The 10911-nt window shown below is 39.4% G+C and overlaps 3 protein-coding genes across 3 annotated transcripts in view; 2 read left to right on the forward strand and 1 right to left on the reverse strand.

Moving 5' to 3' along the window:
* LOC138052091 (110 kDa antigen-like) overlaps positions 1–2737 on the forward strand; it is a 3565-nt gene extending 828 nt beyond the window's left edge. Inside the window, exon 2 of the mRNA XM_068898454.1 lies at positions 2079–2737. Within this exon, the coding sequence (XP_068754555.1) occupies positions 2079–2587 (509 nt within the window). The 3' untranslated portion in view covers positions 2588–2737. The remainder of the gene's footprint in view (positions 1–2078) is intronic.
* Positions 2738–7479: 4742 nt separating this feature from the next.
* LOC138053895 (uncharacterized) lies at positions 7480–9165 on the forward strand. The gene is made up of 2 exons (XM_068900430.1): positions 7480–8067; positions 8374–9165. The coding sequence occupies exons 1-2, from the start codon at positions 7480–7482 to the stop codon at positions 9163–9165; spliced, it is 1380 nt and encodes a 459-aa protein (XP_068756531.1).
* A 331-nt stretch (positions 9166–9496) lies between these two features.
* LOC138053896 (uncharacterized) lies at positions 9497–10393 on the reverse strand. Its single transcript, XM_068900431.1, has one exon. The coding sequence runs from the start codon at positions 10391–10393 to the stop codon at positions 9497–9499; it is 897 nt and encodes a 298-aa protein (XP_068756532.1).
* Positions 10394–10911: the final 518 nt, after the last annotated feature.

Here is a 10911-nt window from a genome sequence, read left to right on the forward strand (position 1 = left end):
TAAAAAAATGAATAAATTGTAATTTTTCCTTGGTCTGTTGTACTAAAATAATTTATTTTTGCCAATGATGATAAAAACATCATCTTTTTGTTATGAATAAGGACACGCATGCTTAGTTATCTAAAGTATGAAAAGTGACTTCTGCCAAAAAATGTCTGGAAGTTCTTGACATGCACTTGCGAGGACTGATCAGAGATAATGTTGATATTGAAACGCAATATCCTTTTAAGGGCGGTAATGTCGAAGCATTTTACAACATGGAACTTTAAGTCTCCCTTTAACTCAGAAACGACTTAGTTCTTTCGACATCTTGTGTTAGGAAAACAAAAGGTTCTTTTCCCGATTAAAATGAAACTAAATCACTACTTGAATATATATAAGTTATGGCTGCTTTATATGTGGGAACGCGCGGTATTAACTTCAAGGCAACATGTGCTAAAAGGCAACACGTGCTATCAAATATACCTTTCTAATTACCACGGCGTTCAGAATCCGATGTTAGAATGACCTTTCTTCTTACCCAGCAAGTAAATCCTTGCCCTGTTAACGACATTGTTTGAGGCATAGTCTGATTAATGGGCTTTTTGGCTATGCAAATCTCTGCAACAACAGCGTTTATTACACACAGTACTAGTTACAATAAAAAGTTTATCCAGTGGCACCCAAATTTAGTAAGGCAAATCGAGTTGGGTGGAGCAAAGAGAAAATAGTTAATTAGTATATTAACAATGATAAAGATAACGAAAGGAAATAACTATTATTTAAGACAAGAGCGACTGAATGTTTCTCAGTATTATACAGATGTGAGGTACTACAGTGGAGTATAGATTGAGATTCTAGTTAATTGCTGACAATCTTAAGATTCAATAATATTTGACGAAAAGGTTTACTCTAGATGAAGGATATCACAAATATCAAGTTAATTTTATTTCGAATAAAAGAACAGAGAAATAGCAGTGGTAGGGAATTCATTAAATGCATTTAAAGTACATTAATTGAACTAAGATTATCTTTTAGTTTTTAAGACCAAAATTATTTGGCAAAATGCTTTATTCTATGATTAGCGTTAAGGGGATTCCATTCCAGATAGTTGATCCAGGTCGTGAAAAAGAATTTAGCTGAATTCAGAAGCTAGAGCTTTGCGTGTAGAAATTGTTTGAAGGAGGCGAACGATTTAATGTGACACTCTCTTACAGATAACTCAAAATATGTTCACAGGTTTTGGGTACCAGTGATGCTCTTATCGGATTATTTTCACTAGTTTCGCGCACATTTAAGAGGCGTCGAAAAATGACGGACGCATCTAAACTAACGACACGCCATTTCAACCGACGTCGGAACCGTGAAAACATGAACGTTTGTGGGCCCTCTCTTCATGAAACACGGAAAGCCGAAAAGTATCAAAACTCTCCTTTTCCACGAAATAAATGCACGCTTCACCTTCTTTTGATTACTTTTTGTTTTTCACGTTATATGCTCCTCAAATAACTTTGATAAAGGATAACGCTCAATGCGTCTGCAGTCATTCTCATACCGTACACAAATTCAATTCTAATTTGCCCGTCCACATCTATTTGGGTTCGTTCTTTTATCATGGACTCCCGGCCCTGTTACTACAACAGAGCATGCACCATCAGGCGTGCGAGTTGGCGACAAGAGAAGCGATGGCATTTCGTTCAGCAGCCATGTTGATTATTTACGTGGCAAAGACCGGATCTGAGTTTGTGAGTCATGGGATTTGAAAGTATCCAGATTCAACCGTCCACGCAATTCTAAATTCTTTGCGGTTCGCATGCCGGATTCGCTGGATACGTGTGGACGAAGGGAGAATCTGCAAAGAAGTGGATTAAAACAAGATCAGGATAGGGGTGGACACCCTGAGTATGATGCTTAATTTAGTTTTGTCAAATCAGTTAGTTATTACCAAATTCTGGTGTTTCACAACTTGAACAGCAGACGGAATATAGTTCCTTTAAAAATAGCTGCATTAGCTATTTCTTCTTACTTATCTGTTGCCATAAACTACTTCAGTATCATGACCTTACCACCTTTTTTTATTATCGCAATGAAACCAACAGATGGCCCTGACCCCACTGAAGAACCAGAGGAAACTGAAGAACCTGAGCCCACTGAAGAACCAGAGGAAAGCGAGGAACCTGAGCTAAGTGAAGAACCAGAGGAAAGCGAGGAACCTGAGCTAAGTGAAGAACCAGAGGAAAGCGAGGAACCTGAGCTAAGTGAAGAACCAGAGGAAAGCGAGGAACCTGAGCTAAGTGAAGAACCAGAGGAAAGCGAGGAACCTGAGCTAAGTGAAGAACCAGAGGAAAGCGAGGAACCTGAGCTAAGTGAAGAACCAGAGGAAAGCGAGGAACCTGAGCTAAGTGAAGAACCAGAGGAAAGCGAGGAACCTGAGCTAAGTGAAGAACCAGAGGAAAGCGAGGAACCTGAGCTAACTGAAGAACCAGAGGAAAGCGAGGAACCTGAGCTAGGTGAAGAACCAGAGGAAAGCGAGGAACCTGAGCTAACTGAAGAACCAGAGGAAAGCGAAGAGCCAGAGGCAACTGCACAAAGGGCCAGAAGAAAGTGAAACGCCAGAGCAAAATAGTTTACCTACGTTTTAGACAGTTGGAATAACTTGGATTTAAACGATATACGTAAATAACCTTTTTTTTTTCTCTACTCCTAGCACATTGACTTTTCATTTAAGAGATAACTGAAATAAAACCCGATTGAGATATCCATTGGGTAGTTAATTGGCCTTTGCCTTTAGGGAGGAGGATCTTCTCTTGCTGTATAGCCTGTAGCTTATACAGTTTTCAGTAACTTTGTCAAAACAAAGGACTAACGAAAGTCGTGTTTCTCCCAACATCTACAATGGGATATAGCCACGGTTTTTGGTTTCACCGCATATGGTAGGCATGTTTTTTGCTATACGAACCTGCTCTATTGACATTTGTTCCAAAGGGAGCGAGGACTAAACGATAGAGTGCCTCTCTGACAAATAAAAATCCTTAAGGCCCAGTAACACGGGCAACATTTTTCGTGCAACTTGTCGCGCAATAATGTTGCGTTGCAAGTTGACATAGTTGGTTGCGCGTATTACCGCCTTCTTGGGCAACAAATGTTTGGGTTGCAAAAAGTAGACGTCGCTTTTTCTTTTTGCAACATGAAAATTTGTTGCGCAAGAAGGTGGTAATACGCACAACAAACCATCTCAACTTGCAACGTAAAATTGTTGCTCGACAATTTGCACGAAAAATGTTGCCCGTATTACTGGGCCTTTATGGCGTTATTAATTGAAAGATGTCTGTTTATGTGTTTATGTGTTGCTTTTTACTGGGTTGCCAATATGGCAATCCCAGTCGGAAAATGAGTACTATTTCTCTGTTTATTTATTTATTTTATTTTTTTCCCGTGTCGGTAAAAGTCTTGCCTGTCACTACCCTGCTAAGTGGTGTCTTTGTGCATAGAGTCTTCTGTGCGTATTTTGTTAGGTTTGAGGGGGTTTGGGTAATGCGTACATTTCTCTGCTGCACACAGGGGAACATTTATTTAACTTGCAATGACGTCGAAAGTCATTGTAACGCACATGGCGTTTTAGTGCATCTTTAAACAAAATATACCCTGATGGAGCTCAAGAATGGAACGGTAATTGGAAAAACAAGACAGATGGTAAAAAATAAATATCTGGAATCTTAAAAGCAACGAGTAATGGACTTTGACAACAATCTATCGCCATTCGAGCCGAAATCAAAGTGAGCTGTAGTTATAATATTATACCAACTGTGATGTTATGTAGAACACTCAAACCAAATGGAAAATTCGCTGGTAACTTATGAGTTCAACAAAGACAGAGAAGGAATCAAACACCTTAAGTGGATCTGTGATCTCTGTTATCTGGCTATTTGTACTCAACTCCGCTGCACTGTCTTCAGGTAAAAAAAAAATTCAAAATCTGACAGCCACGGATTATTTGAAATAAAGCTTGTCGTCTATTTTGTGCTTCATTAATCAAGGAAAAGGTTCTTCATGGAAAAGGTTCGATCCTGAAATTTATTTTGTTGCAATTACGTATGGTAATTTGACACGGTTGAGGTTCTTGTGTTCACGCACGTAATGAAATAGGAAGGGGTTTTTGCCTCTCATACCAAATATTTTGTTTGTTTCAAAAAAATATTTCGCTGGAAAGGTGGCCTTTATCAATTCATCATGTTTTGTAATATGCAAGCTTAACTGGATAATTTTTATGGCAACAGTAAAGCATTTTCGTGTCAAAATGAGGTCTTTCTGTTGTGTTAACTTAATTAAATATAAATATACCATGCGGCTTCGTGATTTTGTTATTCCCGTCTGCCGTAAACTTGATTTCCACTCTGAAAATCACCTCCAGAACCTACGTTTTGCGTAGAATAAGCATTTAGAATGATGTTCTTGTCTTCTGTCTGATACGATTCGGGAACATTTTGTGAAAAACATATTTATGACGGGTCACACGCACAACTTGATCACCCGAACTTGCCCTATTATGCATGACATCCACTTGGCCTTTTGACATCCCATTAAAAGAGACAAATGTAAAACATTCGCAGACAGGTCTTTTTCTCTGAATTTTGAAAGGATGATTGCCAACGAATATAGAAAGATTTTCACAATAACTAAAAATTCCTGTGTTAGGCATGAGAATTCGACAAAGACGTAAATGCGACTAAATTTGTTGCGTGCGTTGCTATTTTTGTGACTTGATTGTTGCGCAAATTTTGACAGAGAATATTAAATTATGAAAAAAATATCTACGGATAGATCGTTAATAGTCTTTACCTTTAGCGGTTATTTGAACATAAAAGATGCAACACTTGACGAGAAATAAGACTTTTGTTAATATTTGAAAGAAGGAAAATTTCGCGGAAATCGGGACGCAGTGAAAATGTGTTAACAAATTTGCAGACGTGTGTTGAAATGTGATACGCGAGGAGACAAGAATTTTATTTCTCTGACAAATGATTTTGTTATTGTAGTGTAAAATGAAATTCATTTGGGAAGCCAACAACATTTCTTTAACTTCCTGGTTAATCCATTTTATTGCTACGACTTGCAAGTGCGAAGATTGTTTACATGAAACTCACGATTTTGCGAATTTTGAGTGTCATGAAATTACATCATTTGCGTGACAACATATCCCTTTACTCTAACAAAAACAATCAGATAGTAACAAACTTCGTATCTATTAACCATTGCTTCTGCTTTTGTGCTTGTCAGCATTGTGATTTACGATAAGTCGCAAGTCTGTTTTTGTATCTCATGGATGTTCAGATTTTCAATTACATGGCCTTTCAACCTCGGGATGGTGTAAATATTCACCCTGACGTCAAAATAGATACGTTCTCAGAAACCCGGCAAAGAAGGTTCCCTGGCCCGACAGATGAAATGTAAATATTCAGTTAAATTTTACAACAAAATTAAAAAAAAACAAAACAAAGACGTTGTTTTATTCTGAAAACGACGAATGATTAATGAACATTCTTTCCTTAGTTCATTCAGTTGACAAGAGGTGATCACTTTATGGTTGCCTAGCGCGTGACCAATTTCTTCCTTTTGACAAAACATCATTAAAGTTAGAGACTGCAGAAATCTTCGTGTTTATACGATCGATTGTCATTAATTTTTCGATGAGAATTCGATTCAGAGCTATATATAGAAACGATGTTTTTTTTTTTTTTTGCTTAATCTGTCTTTTGGCTAGTCTTTTTCTGTTAACTCCTGGCTTTTACGGTACTTTTTGGTGCAAACGTAAAGCAGAAACAACACCTTCAGTCCTTTCTAATTGTGTGCAATAAACGTTTGCTTAGTGCAACTGCAGGACATGCATGGCATGCTGGAAAACGTCCGTCCGAGCAATTTGCTATTAGTTTTTTGCAGACTATTTATTTAAAGAAGAAATGAGTGAATTTTAGTCAAGAGCGTGTTTTGTTATCTTTAAACTGAATTTATTACCAAAGCTTAAAAAAACTAAAAGACCTCAAAATGTGACAGGACATTACAAAATAATTAAAAGTGTGAACGTGTGAGCCAAAGGGTCTCTGCTAACGCGACATGTGGTGACCCTCAAATGGGCTTAATGACCCCCCACTTGAAAAAAAGTAACTGGAACCCTGCAGTTCAATACCACCCAATTCAGTTCCTTTTGTTTTTGTGTAACGCGTACTACAGGCAACCCCGTGTAAGCTTCATGGAACGTCTAGTTGTTATTTTTTTTCCGTGTCGGTAAAAGTCTTGCCTGTCACTCCCTTGCTAAGTGGTGTCTTTGTGCATTGAGTCTTCTGTGCGTATTTTGTTAGGTTTGCGGGGGGCTGGGAAATGCGTAGATTTCTCTGCTGCACACAGCCGTCGAAAGTCATTGTAACGCGAAATGCAACAAAAGGTACACTCATGGAGCTAAGAATGGAACGTCAATTGGATGAACAAGGCAGGCGGTGAAAAATAAATATCTCGAATCTTTAAAGCGAAGAGGAATGGTCTTCGACAACAATTTCATTTTTCGCCGTTGGATATCAAGTGAGCTTTGTTTCTAATATTTTACTAACTTGGTATAATATACAACACTGAAATCAAATGGCATTTTTTTTTTCATGGGTTTAACAAACGAAGGAATCGAACGCCTTGAATGCATCACAGTGTTTACTGAAGTCGCATCTAAGTTGTCGGGCAATTTACATTTATTTTGCACTCAACTCCGCAAAGGTAAAAAAAAATTGGAAATGTGACAGTGAAGAATTATTTGAACGAAAGCGTGTTATTTCTTTTGTGCTTCGTTATTAACGGTTCTTTCAAAAAGGGTTTGATGTGAAAAACTTATTTACTTGCATATGCTTTGTGACTCGAATTGTGTCTTGTTTGCATGCACTCAATTGAAATAGGAAGGGTTTTTTCCCTTTAATGGAAATATGTTGTTAGTTTCAATATAATATTCGCTGGAAAGGGTTTTCGTGAGGACTCGTCTTTGACGCGTCAGCGAAGCATAATGAAGAGAGTCTCAATACCGAAGCACTGCCAGTCCCAAAGATCCAAAGTAATATATTCGACATCCTCGCACGATCCCGAAGAGAGCTTGAAGTCATAGTGGGTGATGTCAGCCAAATGTACTACCAGTTGGTTCTTAAATGAGAAGATAGGCCATTACATCGATTTCTATGGCGAAACCTTGACGTACGAGGTTCCCACAAGTTTACGAGTTCTCAAGGTTCGTATTCAGAGGATGCTACCGCCCTTTTTGTGATCAGTTCACTTGGCAGACACACGCTGAACCAAAGGAGCTAGTACCCTTTAGCCGCAGAAGCTGTTTGACGCAACTGTTATATGGATGACTTGATGCCATCCCTACCGACAATCGAGATTGTCAAGGAAACACGAAATCAGCTTACAGAATTGGGCAAGTTGGCAGGCTTTCACATACGGAAATGGATGTAAAATCAAGCAGAGATTATGAAAGACGTTCCAGAAGAAGACCGAATATCGGCGATTGATTTAGAAAAAAACAGCCTTCCCACGGCCAAGACGCTGGGCGTGCTGTGGAATGCAAATAAAGACACCTTCTCGTTCAACTATTCGTTCACACCAGACATGGAGTTTACTGAGAGGAACGTTTTAAAGAAGACAGCTACCATCTACGACCCTCTTGGTTTCTTAGCGCCACATATAGTAAGAGCCAAACTCCTGATACAGCAAGCTTGGATCGAAGCAGCAGATTGGGATGATCCTCTACCGGATCACCACCAGGAACAATGGAAGTCATGGTTCCCAGAATCCACAGGTCTAGATCGAATCCGAATTCCACGATGTTTGAAAGACAGCCATTCCACTGCAGTCAAAACCTCGCTACATATGTTTTCAGATGCTTCCGAGGCAGCATACGCAGCGGCATGCATGACAAGCTGGTCATGTCCACATGCGCCACGAGTATTCAGACGGCTCTATCATGGCATGCCTAATTGGATCCAAGACACGGCTATCTCCCTTAAAAGCAATGAGCATTCCTCGACTCGAACTCATGGGGGCGGTAATTGGGTTAAGGTTAACCATACAAATTAACTCAGCGTTTGAGATTCCGATGTCCCCAGTGACATTCTGGGTCGACAGCACGAACGTCTCATCAGGATACATGGTCAGAGTCTTTAATTACAAGCCCTTCGTTTCTTATCGTGTGGGAGAAATCCACGAAAACTCCAACCCGAACCAATGGGGTCATGTTCCTACCAAACAGAATCCTGCTGATCATGGCACAAGAGAACTTAAAGTCTCGAAATTAGAGGACACTGAGATGTGATGGAACGGCCCAAGCTTTCAGGTGCTCCCAGAAGGTGATTGGCCTGAGCGAAGATACTCAACACCAGTGGAAGTGTGGACAGAAGTGAAAGCCGAAGGAAAACAGATTACGCAAGCAGACGAAGAGAGCGAACAGATCCAGAGAGCGGAACGTTTACCATTATCGAAGAAAAGAATTGGCGTTTAAACCCTGCAAGATTCTCTAAGTGGTACCGAGTTTCTTCGAATGGACAGCTGGAGTTTGGACAATCACTAGTTCGAGTAAGGGGTTGGGTCAAATGGTTTATCAATAACTGTAAAGTTCCTAACGAACATCGAATCAAGGAAGAATTGATATCAAATGAACTTACATTAACTGAATTACAAATCATCCAAGAAGCGCAACGAGAGGAATACAGAGAAGAGATAATTGCGTTAACTGCAAGAAAGGAGCTGTGCACGAGAAGCCATCTGTTACCTCTCACTCCAATGTTAGATGCAGGCATTCTACGAGCCAACAAGAAACTTTGTATATCAGACGACCTTGCAAGAGAAATCAAGTTCCCTATCATTTTACCAAAGAAACATCCCGTAACACAGTTAATCCTCAAGTATCATTACGAATTGGATTGCCACGAGATGGGTATAAATTACACTCTTGATCACCTTCGTGAAAAGTACCATGTAATCCACAGTCGTCAGAAAGTGAAGAGGTGCATACAAAACTGCTACGAGTGCAAGAGACGCTTCCGGTTACATCCAGCTAAACAGCGGATGGCTCCGCTGCAAGAAAATATGTTTTATTCATTGTTAATATTTTACATACAGTCCAATCTCAGAGGAACTGATTCTTTTTATTTGACATAAATTACAACGATAGCAACCAGTTTTCCAATTAAAATTGCAATTGAAACAAAACCTTTGTTTTATAGTTAACGTCTATTCGTACACAATTGTCCAGTTGCGACTTTCTTCACAGGTTTTCCCTTACGTAGTCTTTTAGGGTGTTTCGGATGCTGTTGCCAGTTTCCAAAGCATTTCTCCCTCCTTTTTCATCAGCAGGGTTATCGTCTGAGTCGCTCTCGTCTGCGTCGTATAGGTTGCCCCTTTTAATGCAAATGTTGTGTAGAACGCAAGATGCAATTACAGTCTTTTTCAACGTTTTCGTTCTTTGTTCAATTTTCTTCAACATAATTCTCTAACGTGATTTTAGCGTGTCAAATGTTCTTTCCACTACGCATCGCAGTGCGCTAAACTTTAAATTAAATTTCCTCTGCTCTGGAGTCAAACGGCCTCTATCTGCAAAGGGTTTGAGGAGCCAGTTCATGAGTGGATAGGCACTGTCTCCAGCTAGTAGAGGCCCGATTTCTGTTTCACTGATATTCCGTATTGGACCACTGAGAATTTGCTCATTTTGTGCTAAGTCATATAAACCGCTTAGCCTAAGAACTCTAGCGTCATGTATGCTGCCAGGATACCCAACAGTTGCATGAATAAACTTTAAATTTGCATCGACTATGCTCTGTAGATTGACACTGTAATGCTGCTTTCGATTAAAATAATCTTCGTGATTCTCTGGTGGAGCATTTATCTCGATGTGACATCCATCGATCGCTCCGATTATTTGCGGTATTCCATACACTTCAAATTCTTCTATTTTCTCTCGAATTTCCTGATTTGTTAAAGGAAATTTTATAAAGCGTTCTTTTAGCTCAAAAATTGCCTGTTCGAATTCACTACAAATGAATTTCGCCGTTGACTTTCCAAATCCAAACTGTAAACCGCAACTCCTATAGCTGTTGCCTGTTGCGAGCCGCCAGAGTGCCAGGCCAACTCTTTCCTCCACGCTGATCGGAACTCTAAATCTCGTGTGCTGTTTTTGTAACTTTACCCTAACAAGGTCACACAAGTATTCAAATGTTTCTCTGGTGACTCTGAAATGTTCCTTCCACATAAAATTAAGCCCAGTGCTTGCTATGAGGTGTCGAAACCAGTTCTGTGGACGAGGCCAAACCCAAGCTCTTCGTCCCCTTTGAGCATTCATGACCTGATTGATTTGGGTCATCATGAGAAACATTCGTCTGTTTCTCCGCATAATCCTAAATTCTTCCTCTAAAACGTAAAGGTGATAAAGATGGGAAAGCAAAGATCTTTGACGTAGCAGTAAATACTTACTCCGCTGGTATGAACCCACCTAATGTTATGCTTTTTGGCTCTAAACAGCGTCTCGCAAGATCACAAGGACTCTCCTTATTTTTATTGGGCAAACTTTTGGAGTTGTCTAACACTGTGAAATACTTGGGTTTAACTTTTGATGCTTCTATGGACTGGCATGAACACATCGATAATATTTGTAATAAAGTAATTCGTAGATTGATCTTATTGGGTAGAATTCGGAATATTTAGATACGGATACCAGTAAGCTTTTATAGACGTCTTTAGTTCAGCCTTTAATGGAATATTGTGATATTGTAACAAATGTCCCTTAGGGGTAAAAGACACAGAAATGTTTCTACACCGTAAAATGGTAGCTTAATCGGAATTAACATCATCGCATCATACATATCTTTTTAAAAAAAGTGATAGCCTGTAGAAAGAAGCAGTTTACAACGA

The sequence above is a fragment of the Montipora capricornis genome, chromosome 6, assembly GCF_036669925.1.
Source record: "Montipora capricornis isolate CH-2021 chromosome 6, ASM3666992v2, whole genome shotgun sequence".
NCBI lineage: Eukaryota > Metazoa > Cnidaria > Anthozoa > Scleractinia > Acroporidae > Montipora > Montipora capricornis.

Bases quoted from the DNA above. Each gene is read 5' to 3' on its own strand.
- LOC138053895 (XM_068900430.1), top strand. From the start codon at position 7,480: ATGAAAGACGTTCCAGAAGAAGACCGAATATCGGCGATTGATTTAGAA. The intron at 8,068-8,373 runs GTTAACCATACA...GCCTGAGCGAAG, and splicing joins GGGGCGGTAATTGGGTTAAG to ATACTCAACACCAGTGGAAG.
- LOC138053896 (XM_068900431.1), bottom strand. From the start codon at position 10,393: ATGCGGAGAAACAGACGAATGTTTCTCATGATGACCCAAATCAATCAG.